Source organism: Hyperolius riggenbachi, chromosome 10, assembly GCF_040937935.1.
Source record: "Hyperolius riggenbachi isolate aHypRig1 chromosome 10, aHypRig1.pri, whole genome shotgun sequence".
Classification (NCBI taxonomy): Eukaryota; Metazoa; Chordata; class Amphibia; order Anura; family Hyperoliidae; genus Hyperolius; species Hyperolius riggenbachi.
In genome coordinates, this window is record NC_090655.1 from 266,365,402 (window position 1) to 266,388,889 (window position 23,488).

A 23,488-nucleotide genomic window follows, 5' to 3' on the forward strand; every position below is an offset into this window, starting at 1 on the left:
CAGTTTATGCCTATTGCTTAAATGTTTCCCCCAGCATGTATTTATGGCTGCAATACCTGATCCTGCCATTGGGATAGGGGGCGCCTGCCGTCCATGCTGTGGCTGGCAATTGCTAGCCCTGTATGGCTGGCAGCGTCCATTCCCAGTGTATGGGAATCGGAAGTGACGCAATGGCGCCGCGGCAGGAAGCCGCGTGACGTCATTGACGTCAATGGGCCGGCCCACGGTGTCTGGCATGGCTGCAAAGGGCGCATACCGCTATTTAACTGGCGGTTTTCAGCCTAAATGGTACAGCACTCCTTGGGGACTCCATTCTTACCCTTTGATAAAGCATTTGGCGAAACAGCGCTGTCAGGGTAATTTAATTGCTCACTGTACAATCTCTGCTTTTTCCTATAACGCTGCCAGTTGCTTCCTATTGTGGTCTGCCGCTGGGCAGACATTTGACACTGTCATTTGTTTATACAGGCAGCAGTCAGCTCGTATGCAATTGATTGTTCTTTTTGATCCCTTTTGCTGTATATGCCCTCATTGTGTATTTTTGCTTGTACACTGTGTTACAGTTTGGGCCATTCCTTGTTTGTTTAAAGCCCATTGTTTGTACTCCATATGCAAATTTCCTTTGTGTTTATAATATAACTACAAACTAAGAATTTCAACTGCGTGGTGTGCCAGTTATTTCTTGTATATAGGATTTTGTAAGACCTAGTGGTAGGTCTGGTTTATTGACTGAGCACCCTCTTGTGTTATACATACACTTGCTATTTTTGATGGTGTGCATACCAATATTCATTTAATGTTTTTACATTCACCTTTTGCCACCAGAAATCCACCTGTTTATTCAGTGCAGTATAGTTGCCAGGTATGGGGGGAAAAGTATCTTCCAAGTCACAGTGACCCGGGCTCTGATTATTATGTAAATCTTGCCTAATGAGCCCCATGTCCACTTTCACCTCTTCCAGCTTTCCAGTCAGTTCAGTTTATAAAGACGTGACGGCCTCTAGGAGTTGATCTGCTACTTGCTTAAGAGTAATATTAGCTTCGCCATCTTCCAACTACTGAGTCTTGTCACAATCACTCTCCTTACAGGACCCCAGTCCCCCCAGTCTCCTGCCTCCATATTGGGCCTATCACACGCTGCCATAGACAGATTCAGGGTCCTGTTCTCTTGTCCCTTCTGTATGCCTCGATTTCCCTCCTTTACGTGGCATACTTGTGCAGCCTTGCTGGAGGATCTGGGAGGGAGAGGAGATGCCAGCTGCTGTGCAGTAGTTCCACCATGCGGGTCCCCTGTAGCTGCAGCCACATGTCTCACGTCCTTGCGGCCGCAGTGGCGGCTCTAGCTGAGGGGAAGGGGCACAATGGGGGCACGATGCCTGGCTGGCAAGGCCCATTTGGGTGATCAAAATCAATGTTTGTATGGTGAGCTTTAGATATTTTGGGGTTGATTAATTAACAAAAATAGCGCGAGTAACCATTTGTTACTCGCGCTATTTTATCAGCCCACCTTAATGCTGCATAGGCAGCATTGCGTGCGTAAGTAAGGTGTGTGAGCTCAGCGCACGCTATGCTGAGGAAGTGCAGCATAGCGAGTGCAGGTAACTTATGCCCACTCCTTGCCAGTAACGGGCGCTCCATCTCATCCTGCCCTGAGCCACTTCTGGTCCAGTGAGTTTAAAGGACATGATCCCGGCAATTTGGTTGGCCCAATAGGCTGCCTGTCACAGTGCGCACTCCTCTGACTGAGCTTAATTACGCACGCTATGCTGCCACTAGCGTACGTAGCGTGCAGGGACTTAAAATTAAGGCATGCTGATTAAATATTTTTGGGTTATATATTTTTGTGATAAAATTAAAGGAATCATAAAGCAAATTGTGCTGCCCCATGATATACTTACTGCTATATATACTACACTGGCGGGGACCCCGGGTCGCTAACTGCGAGCAGAGATGCTGCATGGGACATGTCGTCTTCAAGGGGCTGGTGGAAGTCCCAGGTAAGTATATCAGCAGCACAATTTGCTTTATGATTCCTTTAAGTCTAACTAGTTCAGCAATGACAGGAACCAAACCAAACTCAGAGGCTTTTAAACAGAGCAGATTGCCCAAATGATCATCCTAATTCCTTATCTTAGTAGCTAGCTATGCATTGCTGCAGACTTTTACAGACAGAAAGTTTTGAATCAGGATAATACCATTTATAATACCATTTATAGGCTAATTTAAAAGAAAAACCGTAAGCTTTCAGTTAGTAAGACTTCTTCAAACTCTATTCCTGTTCACTGTCACTGACCATGTTAGAACATACAATCAGAAGCCAGTGGAGAGATTTTTTTTTTCTTTTGCAAATATAAGTGTCATCCAGATACATTAATTACAAGGGATCTTGCAAGTATTGAAAGGTATACATGGCAAATAGATAAGACCCTGGGCTTACATAAAGAGAATCTGAAATGAAAAACTAACTATAACAAATAACTTGTCTGTATATCTTATCTAAAGTTTAGATACTTTACACAGTAAATGTAGCTGCAAACAGCTTCAACAGTAGATGATTATTTCTTCCTGTGATACGACAGCAGCCATGTTCTGCTTGTGATCATTACACACAGGCAAGCTGCTCTGCATCTCCTCCCCTCAGCCTGTGAAAACTTCACTCCCCTCTCCTTCTCCCTCCTCCTCTCTCCTCCCCTCTGCCTCTGACATCTCTTGCTAGTAACCTACTCTTCTTGCCTAGACTGAGCTCCCATAAGCCCTTGCTACATGGGTCTCAGAGTACCTAGGCGCTGGAGGACCTGTGGGCGAGGCATGTTTAGTTTATAGGGAATTAGGGTATTAATTTTTTTTTTAAGTATTGGGTTTGAGGAATGCCCTATAAACTATATGTAAGGCACACAATTATGCAATGAGTAAAAGTTTATCTCGGATCCACTTTAATGCCTACATAGACTCAGGCTGACATGGAGCGTTTTTTACAGACCCTATTCGTTTAGTGTACACTGCTGGAGCCTGGAAACAGTTAACTGTAGGTTACTGAGCAGTAGGTTACTGAGCAGGGGGGCACTTAGAGGGGCGTAGAGATTCCGGGGGGGGGGCGTGCTCCAGCATTCCCAAGAGTAGCGCTACCACTGTGCGGGTGCCAGCTTGATTGAGAGTCCACCAGGGCGAACTCCCGCAATTTCTCGGCTGCTTTTTGCCTGATTGTCATCACAGACATCACTGCTAGCCGCACAGGTTGCTCAGGCATCGGGGCATGCAGCTATATCTGCCACTCGGTTCCTGCAGGATACTGTATTGGTGATCATGGAGTGGAAGTTCACTTACATTTGTGGGCTCCGCTCAGCTTTCAGTTCCGCCTTACCACTACATTATTAAGGATGTCCATTAGACTATCATGGAACATGTTATCTGAGGAAGGGGCCACTAGCCCACCACAGAAAACTAATTGGGGAGGGAGGGAACCATTAGATCACTAGATCACTGAGGAGTACTATAAGGGTTGGTTTACACTGAACCCGGTTCAGCATAAGTCAGTGGTAGGCTAGTATGGATGTACAGTGCACACACATGTATGACAATGGCATCAGGTCAAAGAGCATGCAGCAGTCTGTTGGATACAATACACTGTAATGCAATGCCTATATTGTGCTTTGCAATGAACATATGTTGGTGTGTACTGTGCATCCTTCCTGAAGTTTTGCCTTGTGCTGCATTGGAATCAGTTGAAAATAGACCTAAGCCCTCTGCACATTAGGCTGCAGTGCCAGTAGGTTTGCCTAATATGGGGCCTAGAAATTTCTAATGGTGCTCCTTCTAGCAGTGCACAGGGGCATAACAATAGGCACTGCAAGGGATGCAGCTGCAGGGGGGGGGGGGGCGCAGAAGCCACAGGGGGCCCCATGGAAGGAGAAGTTTCTTTTTCCTGTTCTGAGAGATTGACAATTAAGGGCACGGAGAGGAAAAAAAACTTTCTGCTGTCTGCACAATTGTTCTAATGACTGCATCTGCTCAGCCACTGATCAGGAATCCTACAACGTTTTGTAGACAAAGATTTGTAGACAGTCCCTATTCAGTGTGCAGCAGGCTCTTGTGTACAACACCCAGCCCCCAACCTCTCTACCCCTCCCAAAGTGTTGGAGGAGTCTGCTGTGCCAGTTCTGCTCCATCAGAGGAGGAAAGAATGAGTTTAATAAAAAGCTGATGCTGGGAGCACACGTGTGTGTGTGTGTGTGTGTGTGTGTGTGTGTGTGTGTGTGTGTGTGTGTGTGTGTGTGTGTGTGTATGGTGTGTGTGTGTGTGTGTATGGTGTGTGTGTGTGTGTGTGTGTGTGTGTACGTGTGTGTGTAGAAGGGGGGAGCCCAGTGATTTCTAGTTATGCCCCTGGCAGTGCTGCTAGTACCAGGCCACACACATCTCCCCCTCTTGGCCAAGGTTCAGGGGAGAGAGAGAGCTTATGGGACCTGGATAAACTGACTGACTGTGACCATCTGAAATACCTGAATCATTGGGCCATACTCACAGACAATGGCTAAGCTAATGGCTTGTGATTATCTGGGGTCCTTTTGTGTTGGTGCACAACAAGGTGAAAAGGTGCCCAGAAGGTATTAAAATGAATAAAAATAAAAGATACTGTAAGGGTTAAGGTGGCTTACCTCAATGAAGACACATTCATATATAAATGAACATTATCAGCAGCACTGGCAACGCGTTTTGTGGGACTCCGCCCACTTCCTTTATATTTGCACTAAATGGTTTAAAGAGGCGCCCTGGTGGTATATAAAAGCGTTTAAAAGCAGTTTTAAAACCGATAATTCCCCCACCGGAATAAAGGGACTTTTAAGGAGTGGTGCCCCGCTTTTTTTCTTCATATTGATTCGATAAAGGTTTGAGGTTGCTTACCTCAAGTACGACAAATCTTTGTAGGGACAAAATATTTTATTGGTAGCACAGGCAACGCGTTTCACGGGTCTGAGCTTGCTTCCTCAGGCCAATAGCGGTGCCAGGCCAATTGAAATGGCAAGCTAAAGTAGAGGCTCCCTTAGCTTGCTATTTCAATTGACCTGGCACTGCTATTGGCCTGAGGAAGCGGGCTCAGACCCGTGAAACGCGTTGCCTGTGCTACCAATAAAATCTTTTGTCCCTACAAAGATTTGTCGTCCTTGAGGTAAGCAACCTGAAACCTTTATCGGTTTTAAAACTGCTTTTAAACGCTTTTATATACCACCAGGGCGCCTCTTTAAACCATGATTAAGGAGCCTTTTAGAGCTCCGATACGCGTCAGCCTTGTATGTGCCTACTGATGTGTCAATAAAAGTTGAAAACATGGCTTTTAACCCAGCCTTGGTGTACCGTTATGAAAATTAATTGGATCACTTTTTGCACAGAAATGCAGCAGAAACTTAACGCCAGGGAGTTTAAAAATAAACAAGTGATGGGTCAGTAACATCTACCCGCCTCCCTCCGCTGATGTCACAGACTGATGCCAGAGAGATGCCAATTCATGCTGCTTCAGTTACCCCAGACACTGGCTGCCAACACAACCGCCACAGTCTCAGGTGGTGCTGCATTGGTGGAATGTTTCCACTGTAAGGCTCAACACACACCATACAATCTTGGTTGTTCAATCTTACCACTTTCATGTAGTATAAGAGCTTATCCAATTAATCATTAAAGGTGTTTTCAATCTGTTGGCCCTTATATTACATAGATTTGGTAAATCTGTACAACCAAGATTGTATGGTGTGTGTTAAGCTTTAGTGTCACATGTTTCATCCACATCAAGCTGCCATCTATACGTCCCTCATGCAAAATTCAATTTTTGTAAGTGTTAAGGTGGCCACACACCATACAATCCAAATATCTGTTCAATTCAAGAATAGTGATCAATTTTTCTAACTGATTGTAACATTTCAAAAATATGACCAATGTACCCCACACACGTGTTACATTTTTCCCCAATCATGATAAAAATGATGAAAATTGAACTCTGAGAAAATTGTTTGGGTGTATATATTAATAAATTGATAAATCTACCACACACCATTCAGTTTTCATGAAAATTGATCAGAAGATTCCACCATTCCTGATCAACTTTTATCAAAAAAACGGGAAATCAGTTTTGAATTTCTTGTTTGAATAAAAAAAAAATGCTTTTGTTTTTTTGGGAAATCTGCTCTTCTTTATCGAATTGCAGTAAAATCGGATCATATTTATTGCATCGTGTGTAGCAACCTTAAAGAGAACCTGTAACAAAAAAAGTTCCCCTGGGGGGTACTCACCTAGGGAGGGGGAAGCCTCAGGGTCCCAATGAGGCTTCCCCCTCCCCTGTAGCTGCAGGCAGTCCAGCGCTGGCTCCCCTGAAGTGTCCGGCAGTCCTCCCTCAACAAGCCTGACAAGCTGATTTATTTACCTTTCCTGGCTCCAGCAGGGGTGCTGTTGCGGCTCTCCGGATGGAGATATGTGGAAATAGCCGATCTCTGTCGGGTCCACTCTACTGCGCAGTAGAGCGGGCCGACAGCGATCAGCTATTTCCGCCTATCTTCGAGGCGGAGAGCCGGTAGTGCGCCTGCGCTGGAGCCGGGAAGGTAAATATTTACATCCCTGCTGTTCGGGGAGCTTTATCGCCGCCTTTGTGGGACCGAGAAGGACGGGGAAAGCCTCAATAGGATCCGGAGGCTTCCCCCACCCGAGATGCGTACCCCCAGGGGAAGTTTTTTTTATACAGGTTTTATTTAACAACAAAATTACACAGCTCTCTGTTATTATGGCGTGATGATGCAGCGTTGCTGACAATTCATGCCGTGTGACATTTCTCTGCTAGTCAGTGTGGAAGTTTTTTTACATAATTTTGCAGCATTCATGTTGTCATGTGGCAAATAGCAATCACATGTACACGTTTGTAATACAACAGTCAATTTCTGGAAGTGCCAAAAATTATTCTGCTTTATGGGCATTATTTGCACATTCTCTCCGTGTTCGCATGGGGTTTTTTCTCCGTGGACTTCCACACAGTCTTATATCCCATAAACACACACAGGTTATTTGTTCCCCTCACCCCTCCAAATAATGAACAGGGCTACAAAGACTTCAATGGCAACAAATGGGCTACATCCCAGTCTAGACAATTTCTCCAGTAATTTTGCCTCTTCCTCCCAGTCTGGTGCAAGAAGCTGACACTTTCGTGTAGCTATGGAGCCACATCCATATGGCAGCTCTACATGTCCAGCAACTGTATGGGGACCAAAATATGATTATAGAATGGGATGCATATGTAGTTTTGTTATTTTGTATATTAATTTTGTTAGTAACAGAGAATAATAATAGCTGACTACAAGCGATTCCAGAAACAGAGGCTGCAGTTAGCTTATTCACCACAAGATGGCGACTTCAAATCTCCCAGGTGGAACGCACAGACAGGAAAATATGAAACTAAAGAGAGGAAATGGTGTACAGACTTTTTCAGGAGGAGGAGAGAGAGCACACGGCTGGAAGAGGTAAATGTGTGATTGTTGTTATATATTGGGCAGAGCAGAAATCAGGGGGGACATACTTGTTATATATTGGGCAGAGCAGAGGTCGGGGGGGACATACTTTGTTACAGAGGAGGTCATAGTACACCTGTCACTATCCTGATCATCCCCCTTTCATTATCATCTCTATCTAATTATAAAAGTCTATTTCTCAGCCCCTGACCTCTGTACACTATTATCTCGAGTCCATGCCTGTCTATCTGCTGTTTTGCATTTATGTCATCCTGTTTTCTTAACCTCCTTGCCGGTCTAAAAATTCCGTCAAGGAGGCAGCGCCGCACTTTTTTTTTTTTTTTAAATCGTAGCGAGCCCAGGGCTCGCTACATGATAGCCGCTAAGCGGCGGCATCCCCCCACCCACTCCGATCGCCTTCGGAGATCAGAGTATGCAGGAAATCCCGTTGAGAACGGGATTTCCTGCCGGGCTTCCCCGGTCGGCGACCGGGCGGGATGACGTCACCGACGTCATAGACGTCGTGACGTCAGAGGGAATCCCGATCCGCCCCTTAGCGCTGCCTGGCACTGATTGGTCAGGCTGCGCAGGGGTCTGGGGCGGGGGCGGCTCGGCGGGTAGCGGCGAATCGGCGGCGAGCGGCGGCGATCGCGTACTACACGCAGCTAGCAAAGTGCTAGCTGCGTGTAAGAAAAAAAAAATTATGCAAACCGGCCCAGCGGGGCCGGAGAAATCCTCCTGCGCAGGTTACCCCGAACTGTGTTCGGGATAACCGGCAAGGAGGTTAAACTGAATGTGGTAGTGTATTTTGCAATCTATCAGAGATTGCATCCAGGCCCGGATTTACCTCACAGGAGCCTATGGACACAGATGTCCTGGCACCCTAGACAGATGTTCTGGCACCCTCCACGAACCTACAAACCCCCGCCAAACTGCACTGCAAGTGTGCCGGTTTTCCCAGCTGTCACTTCTCCCTTACTTCCCTTGCCCATCATAGGTAGCTACAGGTGCCCCTTAGTATTAGGTAGCCAGAAGTACCGCTAATATTAAGTAGCTTGAGGAGCCCCCAAGTATTAAGTAGCTAGAGTTGCCCTGGCTGAAGTAAGCGCTCATCAGTGGAATGCTGATAGCAGAGTGAGTAACCTCTCATTTGGACTCTCAGCACAACTCTACATAGGGAAAGAGGGAGAGAGCCGCCTTTCCGTCATCAGACGCCTGTAGGCACGTGCCTACAGTGCCTTATGGTAAATCTGGGGCTGATTGCATCCTTATATTAGAAGGTTAGTGTTAGGAAAAGGATGGGTGGAGGGTAGTTTTACATACAGGATAGGATAGGTTAGGCGTGGGATGGGTGGAGGGTAGTTTTAGACACAGGAAGAATCTATTAACCCTTCGCATTCTCGCATGCAAATGTTCAAACAAATGCATTCACAGATTCACTCATCCAGGCACCACTGTTATCCCTACAGCTAAGTTAAAAGCCGGGGTCTTAGTTCACAGAAGAATGCATTCTTATGCTTAGTCGCCTACACTGCACAGAAGTACCCAGGTAAACATAGGTGTCCTAACTCTGGCCCTGTAACATGCATAGTGCAGACATGCAAACACATTCATTGCATCAAACCTATCAATGGATTAGGAGCACACATCCTGACGTCCTCTCCTGGGACAGATAGTGCATCTTACCAATCGTACAAGGGAGCTAACGTAATGTATCCATGTGCACCATGTACATACACCAGCATAAGCTGTCTGCATGCTGACAAACACATACAGGGGAAGGTGGGAGTGCACTGAATTAAAACCCTAGCCACAGGGGTCAGTAACAAGAAAAAAATACATATATATCCAGGCACATCGCCTCTAGTTAGGACATTAAATAAGTTATTAAGGAAAGGGAGGTGCTGAAGGAGGTGTGGCCAGAAAACAGCAAAAATCTATTAACCCTTCTAGGAACCCTTTTCCTAGCAGAAAATGGCTTCTGAGAGCAGGAAAGAGATAAAAAGGGTCAAAAGTTCATAGATTTTTAGCTCTGGCATCCTTCAATGAATGTGCCATTGAGCAAAAACAATATGACAGTTAAAACTTAAAAAGTAGATTTAAACATAAAATAAAACTGTGGAATATCTTAAGTCATTTTTAGGCAAAGGAAGATAGATACAATCGTTTATTTCATTAGTTTATTATCGCCTTGGGTGTCTTTTAATATAGTTCCATAGTATGTGGTTCCTAGGTTTTTATTTCTCCAGCAAAGTGGAGAATAAATACCAGCAGTCTCTGGGCCTAAAAAGGAACTTCAGGCTAAACAAACTTACTGTCATTAAGTTACATTAGTTATGTTCATTAAAATAGGTAATATAATCTCTTACTCACCCTGTTTTAAAAGAACAGGCAAATGTTTGTGATTTCATGGGGGCAGCCATCTTTTTGGTTGAAAGGAGGTGACAGGGAGCATGAGGGCATGAGGCACAATTCCAACTGCACTGTGTTCTGATCACCCCTCCCAGCTGCATACGCTAGGCTTCAAATCTCAAATTCAAAATAAAAAACAAACTTTGCTGACTAGCTGCTTGGACACTAAGGGCTTAATGTGAAGGAGAGGCCACTATCCACGCCTTACATAGCAGCACTCGCTGCTATCTAAGGAACATGTCTTCCTTAATTACACGTGATACTTCAAAGGACCACCCACATTTAAAGTTACCCTTGTTGTTATGTAAGCAGCACCCGTAAATAAGGAAGGCACGTTCCTTACATAGCAGCAAGCGCTGCTATGTAAGGCATGCATAGTGGCCGCTCCTTCAAATTAAGCTGCGCTGCTTAGTACTCATACTAAGTACTAAGTACTCGTTTGCCTGCTGACATACACACTTTGGCTACCTAAATTGCTGGTGCTGAATATGACACTGCTCTATAATATATACACCAATTCATTTGCTGAATCACAACTACATGTATACTTTTCCTACATCAGACATGTTTGTTCAGCCAGATAAGTGTTTTGGCTTTTATTTGCCTTTCAGGAGAGCCGTGGCTTCATTGGACTGCAGATCCTGCCTCATTTACATACCGGTACATTATGCACCAGGTTTATTAACCTTTGCATTGGAAAAAAATGTGATGTGAACACAGACAAGTAATAACTAGGCTTAGTACTACTATATGTACCAAATGTTTAACTCATCATGTCATCTCAGTTCAAGGACTATAATGCTTTAACTACTTGTGCGCCCCCGTACAGAACATCTACGCCCTGGCAGACTTCATTTCAGCGGCCAGGTAGTAAATATATGCATCTCCACTGTGACTGCCATGCTCCCGCTCGCTCGTGTGTGCGCTCCCGCTCGTTCATGTCGCTACCCATTAGTAGGGAGATCAGTGAATGGGAATGCAGTTCCCATTCATTGATCTAAGCCGCCATATCAATGATCGCCGGCTTCAATGAGAAGCCACGTCATTGTAAAAGAAACAAACAAAAAAAAGTCACGCGCCCACGCATTATTTCTTGTTTGCATACTATTAGTATGCTAACCGGAGAATAAGGAGTGAGAACATCTTGTGGCCAAAAAGTAAAATTACATTTAAAATTAACCCCTTACCTCCCACACTCTCTCATAGTTACTCCCAAATAATTTTGCATTAAAATATATATATATATATATATATATATATATATATATATATATATATATATATATATATATAAATAGTTACCTTAGGGACTGAACTTTTTAGTATGTATGCCAAGAAGATATATTACTGTTCTTTTTGAAATTATAGGCTTTTAATTAGTGATGGACGCAAAACTGAAAAAAAATGCACCTTTATTTACAAATAAAATATTGGCGCCATAGTACTAGGAAAATATTTTCAACATTGCAATAACCGAAACAAATGGGTAAACAAAGTGTGTGGGTTTTATTCATAGTAGAATGCTTTATTTAAAGGGACTCCGAGCTCATCTAAAAAAGAAAAGTTGTACTCACCCGGGGCTTTTACCAGCCCAGTGCTGGTCGGGAGGTCCCACGACGGCGTCCTGGCTCCTCTCCTACTCCCTGCTCCGGAATGGCTGACCGGGCGACACTCGGCCGAGTGTCGGGATGCTCCTTCCGCGTATGATGTCACACGCCGGCCGCCTCGCGTCATCACGGCGGCCGGCGTGGCAGTACCGCGCATGCGCGATTAAAGAGCGCATGCGCGGTACTGCCACACCGGCCGCCATGATGACACGAGGCGGCCGGTGTGTGACGTCAGCCGCGTCATACGCGGAAGGAGCAGCCCGACACTCGGCCGAGTGTCGCCCGGGCTGCGGTCGGTCAGCCATTCCGGAGCGGGGAGTAGGAGAGGAGCCAGGACGCCGTCGTGGGACCTCCCGACCAGCACTGGGCTGGAAAAAGCCCCGGGTGAGTACAACTTTTATTTTTTAGATGAGCTCGGAGTCCCTTTAAAACTATAATGGCCAAAAACTGAGAAATAATTAATGTTTTCATTTTTTCCCCCTTATTATTCCTATTAAAATGTATTTACAATAAAAGAATTCTTAGCATAATGTACCACCCAAAGAAAACCTAATTGGTATTGAAAGAAACAAGATATAGATCATTTTGTTGGGATGAGTAGTGATAAAGTTATTGGCAATTGAATGGGAGGAGAGCTGAAAGGTGAAACTTGCTCTGGTGCCCAAGGGGAAAGTCCCAACAGTGGTGAAGCATGAAGGTGTCCCCAGGTTTCTGTGTACACAGCTATCCATGTGCATGTTTCAAGAAATTAAAGAGAATCTGTACTCTAAAATTCTTACAATAAAAAGCATACCATTCAATTCCTTATGTTCTCCTGGGCCCCTCTGTGCTGTTTCTGCCACTCCCTGCTGCAATCCTGGCTTGTAATTAACAGTTTTAGGCAGTTTTTACAAACAAAAGCCTGGCTTCTATCATAGGCTGAGAACTAGCTTACTGTGTGACTCATGCAGAGCTTGGAGGCGGTGTGTAAAGCTTCTGCCAATGACAAGCAGTGCAGCACATTCCACACATTCTAGCCTCAGCCGACAGAGCGACAGAGGAAAGTAAATAAGATTTATTACAGAGACAGTGCAACTAGAAAAGGTTGCAGTAAGACAGAGCACATTAGAACAGGTATAGGAACTTATAGGATAGAAGAAATAAGGCTCAAAATTGTGTTACAGAGTCTCTTTAAAGCAACAATGAAAAAGAACACTTATGGCCAAGCCATTCTCTCATTCAACATAAATGTTTGACAAGCAGTGATTATACCCAAAGCATTTCCCACACTCAGCACATGTATAATGCGTCTCAACAGTATGAAATCTCTCATGGCTAACAAGGTCCGACTTCCATATAAAACATGTTCCACACTCAGAAAATAAATAATACGTCTAAATAATGAGTGTACTCATGTTTGACATGGTCTGCCTTACATCTAAAACATTTCACTTTGCACATAAATAGGGATTCTTACCAGAGTGAGCTCTATTATATGTGACAAAGGTTGCTTTACAAAAAACATTTCCCACACTCAGAACATGAATAGGGTTTCTCAGCAATGTGAGACCTTTCATGTCTGCCAAGCTTGTCTTTATATGCAAAACATTTCCCATGCTCAGAACATGAATAGGACTTCTTGCCAGCATGATCATGTGTGTTAAAATATGATTTACACTCAAAACATTTCCCCCACTCAGTACATGAATAGGGCTGTTCACCAGTGCGAGATCTGTAATGTATTATACGACTTACTTTATATGCAAAACTTTCCCACACTCAGAACTTTAAAAGGGCTTCGCACCAGTGTGAGATCTCTTATGTTTGACAAGGTGTGATCTCTGTACAAAACATTTCCCACACTCAGCACATAAATAAGGCTTCTCACCAGTGTGGGATTTCTTATGTATGACAAGGCATGCTTTATATCCAAAACATTTCCCACACTCAGCACATGAATAGGGCTTCTCGCCAGTGTGAGATCGCTCATGTGTGACAAGGTTTGATTTACACCCAAAACATTTTCCACATTCAGCACATGAATAGGGCTTCTCACCAGTATGAGATCTCCAATGTGCAACAAGATATGCCTTCTGTGGAAAACATTTCCCACACTCAGTACATGAGTAAGGCTTCTCACCAGTGTGGGATCTCTCATGTATGACAAGATTTGATTTCCGTGAAAAACCTTTCCCACACTCAGCACATGAATAAGCATGTCCTTCAATGTGAGATTCCTGATGTATGTTAAGACTTGATTTCATCAAAAAATATTTCCCACACTCGGCACATGAATAGGGCTTCTCACCTGTGTGTGATCTCTCATGTATGACAAGATTTCCTTTACACGCAAAACATTTCCCACACTTAGCACATGAATAGGGCTTCTCACCGGTGTGAGATCTCTCATGTATGACAAGGTATGCTTTATATCCAAAACATTTCCCACACTCAGCACATGAATAGGGCTTCTCACCAGTGTGAGATCTCTCATGTCTGACAAGATGTGATTTGCAAACAAAACATTTCCCACATGTGGAACAGGAATAAGACCCTCCAGCAGGGGGAGAGCTGTGCTGGGTATGAGGCCCCTCGGGGTTAGAAAGGTGAGGGGAGTCTGGGGGAATATTTGGGGTAACCAGGATATCTGCAGGAGACTCTTGTCCAGTGACATCATCATCCGTTGTACAGTCTGTGGATACCGAGAGATGAGTCTCTGAGAGGTTCCTGATGCCGGAACTCCGCCCTGCAAATAGAGAAACATCATCACTTCCTGTTAGAGAATTCTGAGGGGAGGAACAATTATCAATAGGGACGGTCAGTGAGCTGCTGATAATTCCAAGTTGATGCAAAGTTTATGCAGATTAGAAATGGACCAAATGTTGCAGCTGCATAACTTTGCATATAATTAACATACAATTTGCACCAGCTCAGAGTTGTCACTGATCATCACTAGTTATCAGCCTGACAGAACTGCAGAAGGTTGAGCTCATTACAGGCAGCCAATCACATGACTATAACTTAATTTGACCAAATGCATTACCTGACAAATGTGATTATCTGCATACAATTTGTGTTACATTTGCATACAAGTCAGAGTTATTTGCACCTTACTGACCCTCCCTGCAGCTAAACCGTTGACCATGCATAGAAAGCAGTAATTCATAAGGCCCGTACACACGCCGGACTGGAGGCAACGACGGGTCCGTCGTTGCCTCCCGCTGGGTGGGCGTGCCAACGACAGTCCGGCGTGTGTACGCACTGTCGGCGGACTGATACGGCTGCTTCTGAGCGATTCGCCCGGCGGATCTCTCAGAAGCAGCCATATCAGTCCGCCGACAGTGCGTACACACGCCGGACTGTCGTTGGCACGCCCACCCAGCAGGAGGCAACGACGGACCCGTCGTTGCCTCCAGTCCGGCGTGTGTACGGGCCTATAGAGCTTGCTGAGACAATGGAAGCAATGTGTTACTCCTGTGACAACAGACCTATATGTAATTTACAAAGATATCAGCACACCAAAAATCATGCATGGAGCCCCGGGATCAATATATCAAACCAATCAACACAAAAGATAACACAGCGCTCCTGGGAGGAAAGGGCAGCACCACCAGTATTATCAATACAGGATAATCTCTTTATAGACAGTGACAGGCAGTGACTAAGCTAGATGAGAATGCACAGAACTCAATATACAGGGATTTGCATGCAGTAATCAGGCAACAGTTTGCACAGGAAGCTTAGGTCTCACCAGTTGATGCAGATGCAGTACTGATAGTGTGCTCCTCTGTTCACATTTCTGTGCAGCCTGGATGATGCTGTAGCATTGCAGCCATGCACAAGCAAGTCACAGATGACAGGCAATTCCCTCAGTAATCAGGCAACAGTTTGCACAGGAAGCTTAGGTCGCACCAGTTAATGCAGATACAGTACTGATAGTGTGCTCCTCTGTTCACATACAGTATCTGTGCAGCCTGGATGATGCTGTAGCACTGCAGCCATGCACAAGCAAGTCTCAGATGACAGGCAATTCCCTCAGTAATCAGGCAACAGTTTGCACAGGAAGCTTAGGTCTCACCAGTTAATGCAGATACAGTACTGATAGTGTGCTCCTCTGTCCACATTTCTGTGCAGCCTGGATGATGCTGTAGCATTGCAGCCATGCACAAGCAAGTCACAGATGACTGGCAATTCCCTCAGTAATCAGGCAACAGTTTGCACAGGAAGCTTAGGTCGCACCAGTTAATGCAGATGCAGTACTGATGGTGTGCTCCTCTGTTCACATTTCTGTGCAGCCTGGATGATGCTGTAGCATTGCAGCCATGCACAAGCAAGTCTCAGATGACAGGCAATTCCCTCAGTAATCAGGCAACAGTTTGCACAGGAAGCTTAGGTCTCACCAGTTAATGCAGATACAGTACTGATAGTGTGCTCCTCTGTCCACATTTCTGTGCAGCCTGGATGATGCTGTAGCATTGCAGCCATGCACAAGCAAGTCACAGATGACAGGCAATTCCCTCAGTAATCAGGCAACAGTTTGCACAGGAAGCTTAGGTCGCACCAGTTAATGCAGATACAGTACTGATAGTGTGCTCCTCTGTTCACATACAGTATCTGTGCAGCCTGGATGATGCTGTAGCACTGCAGCCATGCACAAGCAAGTCTCAGATGACAGGTAATTCCCTCAGTAATCAGGCAACAGTTTGCACAGGAAGCTTAGGTCTCACCAGTTAATGCAGATGCAGTACTGATAGTGTGCTCCTCTGTTCACATTCTGTGCAGCCTGGATGATGCTGTAGCACTGCAGCCATGCACAAGCAAGTCACAGATGACAGGCAATTCCCTCAGTAATCAGGCAACAGTTTGCACAGGAAGCTTAGGTCGCACCAGTTAATGCAGATACAGTACTGATAGTGTGCTCCTCTGTTCACATACAGTATCTGTGCAGCCTGGATGATGCTGTAGCACTGCAGCCATGCACAAGCAAGTCTCAGATGACAGGTAATTCCCTCAGTAATCAGGCAACAGTTTGCACAGGAAGCTTAGGTCTCACCAGTTAATGCAGATGCAGTACTGATAGTGTGCTCCTCTGTTCACATTTCTGTGCAGCCTGGATGATGCTGTAGCACTGCAGCCATGCACAAGCAAGTCACAGATGACAGGCAATTCCCTCAGTAATCAGGCAACAGTTTTCACAGGAAGCTTAGGTCTCACCAGTTAATGCAGATACAGTACTGATAGTGTGCTCCTCTGTTCACATTTCTGTGCAGCCTGGATGATGCTGTAGCATTGCAGCCATACACAAGCAAGTCACAGATGACAGGCAATTCCCTCAGCAATCAGGCAACAGTTTGCACAGGAAGCTTAGGTCGCACCAGTTAATGCAGATACAGTACTGATAGTGTGCTCCTCTGTTCACATACAGTATCTGTGCAGCCTGGATGATGCTGTAGCACTGCAGCCATGCACAAGCAAGTCTCAGATAACAGGCAATTCCCTCAGTAATTAGGCAACAGTTTGCACAGGAAGCTTAGGTCTCACCAGTTAATGCAGATGCAGTACTGATAGTGTGCTCCTCTGTTCACATTTCTGTGCAGCCTGGATGATGCTGTAGCACTGCAGCCATGCACAAGCAAGTCTCAGATGACAGGCAATTCCCTCAGTAATCAGGCAACAGTTTGCACAGGAAGCTTAGGTCTCACCAGTTAATGCAGATACAGTACTGATAGTGTACTCCTCTGTTCACATACAGTATCTATGCAGCCTGGATGATGCTGTAGCACTGCAGCCATGCACAAGCAAGTCTCAGATGACAGGCAATTCCCTCAGTAATCAGGCAACAGTTTGTACAGGAAGCTTAGGTCTCACCAGTTAATGCAGATACAGTACTGATAGTGTACTCCTCTGTTCACATACAGTATCTATGCAGCCTGGATGATGCTGTAGCACTGCAGCCATGCACAAGCAAGTCTCAGATGACAGGCAATTCCCTCAGTAATCGGGCAGCAGCTTACACAGGAAGCATAAACTACACTGGCTGGTGCTTTTAAAGTAATCCAACTAAGGAATTAGAAGAGTAGTGTGCAGATAGCGAGCAGGCTACAAATGGTTACTCTCCAAAGACCACGGCTCATGGGTCTCTGACTGACATGTGATGCATGTGCCCGCCCACTTTCCACTATAGCCGGATACAAAATAATGCAGAGGCACCCCCCCCCCCCCAAAAAAAAAAGTTTTACTATAAAAGACGTTCTATTATATCTAGGTTCACTATACCTCCAATATACTTATAATGGATAAATACACAAATGTTTACTATATCGAGATTATACTCTACAAAAATCACTTTAGTGGGACGTAAGGTCATGACAAGTAAAACCATTTACAAAGATGTATTGGATGTCACAATGCAGCCAGGGATGCTCATCACGGAATAATCACCAGAAACCACGGTGGTTCTTGTGGAAAGAATTAATGAAGGTTTTTATAATTAATTCTGTGTATTTCTTTTATATTTTTATACTGCTATAAGAATCACGCTAATCTAGTGTGCTAGAGTGACACTTTAAGAATATGAATATAGTTATTGTTTCCCAGATTTCTTTGGTTGCAGGATGATCCCTTCCCCCACACCGCATGGTGGGCAAAGAGACGAAGAAACCTTCCCCCACACCGCATGGTGGGCAGAGAGACAAAGAAACCTTCCCCCACACTGCATGGTGGGCAGAGAGACAAAGAAACCTTCCCCCACACCGCATGGTGGGCAGAGAGACAAAGGAACCTTCCCCCACACTGCATGGTGGGCAGAGAGACAAAGAAACCTTCCCCCACACCGCATGGTGGGCAGAGAGACAAAGAAACCTTCTCCCACACTGCATGGTGGGCTGAGAGACAAAGAAACCTTCCCCCACACCGCATGGTGGGCTGAGAGACAAAGAAACCTTCCCCCACACCGCATGGTGGGCAGAGAGACAAAGAAACCTTCCCCCACACCGCATGGTGGGCAGAGAGACAAAGAAACCTTCCCCCACACTGCATGGTGGGCAGAGAGACAAAGTAACCTTCCCCCACACCGCATGGTGGGCAGAGAGACAAAGAAACCATCTCCCACACTGCATGGTGGGCAGAGAGACAAAGAAACCTTCCCCCACACCGCATGGTGGGCAGAGAGACCTTCTCCCACACTGCATGGTGGGAAGAGAGACAAGGAAACCTTCCCCCACACTGCATGGTGGGCAGAGAGACAAAGAAACCTTCCCCCACACCGCATGGTGGGCAGAGAGACAAAGAAACCTTCCCCCACACTGCATGGTGGGCAGAGAGACAAAGAAACCTTCCCCCACACCGCATGGTTGGCAGAGAGACAAAGAAACCTTCCCCCACACCGCATGGTGGGCAGAGAGACAAAGAAACCTTCTCCCACACCGCATGGTGGGCTGAGAGACAAAGAAACCTTCCCCCACACCGCATGGTGGGCAGAGAGACAAAGAAACCTTCCCCCACACCGCATGGTGGGCAGAGAGACAAAGAAACCTTCCCCCACACTGCATGGTGGGCAGAGAGACAAAGTAACCTTCCCCCACACCGCATGGTGGGCAGAGAGACAAAGAAACCTTCTCCCACACTGCATGGTGGGCAGAGAGACAAAGAAACCTTCCCCCACACCGCATGGTGGGCAGAGAGACCTTCTCCCACACTGCATGGTGGGAAGAGAGACAAGGAAACCTTCCCCCACACTGCATGGTGGGCAGAGAGACAAAGAAACCTTCCCCCACACCGCATGGTGGGCAGAGAGACAAAGAAACCTTCCCCCACACTGCATGGTGGGCAGAGAGACAAAGAAACCTTCCCCCACACCGCATGGTGGGCAGAGAGACAAAGAAACCTTCTCCCACACTGCATGGTGGGCAGAGAGACAAAGAAACCTTCCCCACACTGCATGGTGGGCAGAGAGACAAAGAAACCTTCCCCCACACCGCATGGTGGGCAGAGAGACAAAGAAACCTTCCCCCACACCGCATGGTGGGCAGAGAGACCTTCTCCCACACTGCATGGTGGGAAGAGAGACAAGGAAACCTTCCCCCACACTGCATGGTGGGCAGAGAGACAAGGAAACCTTCCCCCACACTGCATGGTGGGCAGAGAGACAAAGAAACCTTCCCCCACACCGCATGGTGGGCAGAGAGACAAAGAAACCTTCCCCCACACCGCATGGTGGGCAAAGAGACAAGGAAACCTTCCCCCACACTGCATGGTGGGCAGAGAGACAAAGAAACCTTCTCCCACACCGCATGGTGGGCAGAGAGACAAAGAAACCTTCCTCCACACCGCATGGTGGGAAGAGAGACAAGGAAACCTTCCCCCACACCGCATGGTGGGCAAAGAGACAAAGAAACCTTCTCCCACACCGCATGGTGGGCAAAGAGACAAAGAAACCTTCTCCCACACCGCATGGTGGGCAGAGAGACAAAGAAACCTTCCCCCACACCACATGGTGGGCAGAGAGACAAAGAAACCTTTCCCCACACCGCATGGTGGGCAGGGAGACAAAGAAACCTTTCCCCACACCGCATGGTGGGCAGAGAGACAAAGAAACCTTCCCCCACACCGCATGGTGGGCAGAGAGGCAGAGAGACAAAGAAACCTTCCCCCACACCGCATGGTGGGCAGAGAGACCTTCTCCCACACTGCATGGTGGGAAGAGAGACAAGGAAACCTTCCCCCACACTGCATGGTGGGCAGAGAGACAAGGAAACCTTCCCCCACACTGCATGGTGGGCAGAGAGACAAAGAAACCTTCCCCCACACCGCATGGTGGGCAGAGAGACAAAGAAACCTTCCCCCACACCGCATGGTGGGCAAAGAGACAAGGAAACCTTCCCCCACACTGCATGGTGGGCAGAGAGACAAAGAAACCTTCTCCCACACCGCATGGTGGGCAGAGAGACAAAGAAACCTTCCTCCACACCGCATGGTGGGAAGAGAGACAAGGAAACCTTCCCCCACACCGCATGGTGGGCAAAGAGACAAAGAAACCTTCTCCCACACCGCATGGTGGGCAAAGAGACAAAGAAACCTTCTCCCACACCGCATGGTGGGCAGAGAGACAAAGAAACCTTCCCCCACACCGCATGGTGGGCAGAGAGACAAAGAAACCTTTCCCCACACCGCATGGTGGGCAGAGAGACAAAGAAACCTTCCCCCACACCGCATGGTGGGCAGAGAGACAAAGAAACCTTTCCCCACACCGCATGGTGGGCAGAGAGACAAAGAAACCTTCCCCCACACCGCATGGTGGGCAGAGAGGCAGAGAGACAAAGAAACCTTCCCCCACACCGCATGGTGGGCAGAGAGACAAAAAAACCTTCTCCCACGCTGCATGGTGGGCAGAGAGACAAGGAAACCTTCCCCCACACCGCATGGTGGGCAGAGAGACAAGTAAACCTTCTCCCACACTGCATGGTGGGCAGAGAGACAAGGAAACCTTCCCCCACACCGCATGGTGGGCAGAGAGACAAAGAAACCTTCCCCCACACCGCATGGTGGGCAGAGAGACAAGGAAACCTTCCCCCACACCGCATGGTGGGCAGAGAGACAAAGAAGCCTTCCCCCACACCGCATGGTGGGCAGAGAGACAAAGAAACCTTCTCCCACACCGCATGGGGGGCAGAGAGACAAAGAAACCTTCCCCCACACCGCATGGTGGGCAGAGAGACAAAGAAACCTTCTCCCACACCGCATGGTGGGCAGAGAGACAAAGAAACCTTCCCCCACACCGCATGCTGGGCAGAGAGACAAAAGAAATTCCTGGACTTAAAGCAGTTTGAACTGGATATTCTTGATTAGTCCCCTCTGACATCATTCTGAGAAATCAAAACTTAACCACCTGAGCGGTCTGGACGAGCTCAGCTCGTCCAGTACCGCCGGAGGCTGCCGCTCAGGCCCTGCTGGGCCGATTTACATCAAATAAAAAGCAGCACACGCAGCCGGCACTTTGCCAGCCGCGTGTGCTGCCTGATCGCCGCCGCTCTGCGGCGATCCGCCGCGAGCAGCGGCGATCCGCCGCGAGCAGCGGCGAAAGAGGGTCCCCCCAGCCGCCTGAGCCCAGCGTAGCCGGAACAAAAAGTTCCGGCCAGCGCTAAGGGCTGGATCGGAGGCGGCTGACGTCAGGACGTCGGCTGACGTCGATGACGTCACTCCGCTCGTCGCTATGGCGACGATATAAGCAAAACAAGGAAGGCCGCTCATTGTGGCCTTCCTTGTTTATTCTGGGCGCCGGAGGCGATCGGAAGATCGCCTCCGGAGCGCCCTCTAGTGGGCTTTCATGCAGCCAACTTTCAGTTGGCTGCATGAAATAGTTTTTTTTTTATTTAAAAAAAACCCTCCCGCAGCCACCCTGGCGATTTAATCAGAACGCCAGGGTGGTTTTAAAGATAGTACAGCAGGAAGTTTGGTGAAGAAACACAGAGGGTTCCACCCAGGAAGGTGGTCTGAGCTATTATGATTGGAGAATAAACGAACAAGCTATCGAAGGATTACACCCAAGAGATGACACGTCATATAGACTACTTAAAGGGACTCCGAGCTCAGAGTAAAAATAAAATTTGAACTTACCCTGGGCTTTCTCCATCCCAGCCCTGGTCGGGACGTCCCACGCCGGCCTCCTGGCTCTTCTCCCGGCGGCTGTCCGCATAGCGCGTACAGGCCGGTCCCCCGGGCGACACTGGCGAGTGTCGGGCCTTCTCCTTCCGTATACGTCACGAATGACGTCACACGCCGGCCGCCGCGCGTCATGACGGCAGCCGGTGTGACAGCACGGCGCATGTGCGATTAAACCGCGCATGACGCGCAGCAGCCGGCTCCCAGCTCGGAGTCACTTTAAATGGTGGGCGGGGAAGTGATCTTCAGATTTCTCTTCAGCTGTGCTGTAGTACAGACACAGTACATAAAAAGCTGGCTGAGAAATCTGCACGCGTGAATAAAATACGTTTTGCTTCTGACGACCAAAGTTTTCTCTGGTGTTTCTGATCTCGAAAGGTTGTTATTTACATCCACATCTCTCGTGATTCAAATGAGCTTTAATTGCTGCAGCTGGGGGGCGTGGCCTAGCGCTAATGGTGGATGGAAGCAAATCTTGCAGCTCCTCTACAAGACCCGGCTAACAACAGGCACCCAGCTTAACCTGATACCCCAAAGCCTGTCAGAGACTCGGAGGCAGCTACAGGACCACCAACAGAAGGGTTGAGCAGGATAATAAAGCTCCCCTAGCTCACACATCGCTGGAGCAGAGGAGGCAGCATCAGGCCTCCAGCAGCAGCAACAGACATCCAGCAGCCCGAGCACACAGAAGAACGAGGTGGGTCCCATTATTAAACAAAAAAACAAAACCCCCGGATCTAAACACAAAGGGACACCCTCCTGAACCTCCCCACACTCTCACAATTCCAGCAGGGAAACTTTGGAGAACCTGCGGAACTACCGCGCCAGACCCCTCCCGCGGCTCGGGTGCCATCACAAATCAAGGCCCAGGCTTCTCCAGCATACTAGGCCGCAACTTGAAAAAAACTGCTCTGAAGGTGCCAATAGGCTCAAATAACAAGGAGAAAACTGCTTTACAGCAGTAGCATGAGCACTAACTACTAACAGGAACAATACAGTGTACAAAAGAGCCTCAGCAAACAGCATCTCAAGTCTATCTCCTCCACCACTCTATCCTACTACCATCCTAATGTAACTACCACACTACAGGCATAAACTCCTGATCACTAGTAACTATAAGCTATAAATCTTAATCTACGAATGGCTTCCTGATAGAGGAGCTCCTCACCCCAGCCTTCTGAAGCGACTTCCACAGCATGGCCAGCAAAGAGAATTGCATTCAAACCTCAATGGGAGAGGAGATGGAGGCCTCCTGCACTTCTCAGCCGATGGTTCAGCGTCCGCAGCGTATCCCCGACATGTTCAGCCGGAGGAGGCCCAGGCCGCATGGTGAGCAAGATGGTGCCGGCT

General features: G+C 47.3%; 1 protein-coding gene across 1 annotated transcript in view; it reads right to left on the bottom strand.

The window, feature by feature from the left end:
* Window positions 1-23,488, bottom strand: part of LOC137537162 (zinc finger protein 721-like) — a 68,408-nt gene that overhangs the window by 31,679 nt on the left and 13,241 nt on the right. Inside the window, exons 4-5 of the mRNA XM_068259284.1 lie at window positions 13,277-14,225; window positions 12,996-13,211 (exon numbers count right to left, since the gene is read on the bottom strand). Of these exons, the coding sequence (XP_068115385.1) occupies window positions 12,996-13,211; window positions 13,277-14,225 (1,165 nt within the window). The remainder of the gene's footprint in view (window positions 1-12,995; window positions 13,212-13,276; window positions 14,226-23,488) is intronic.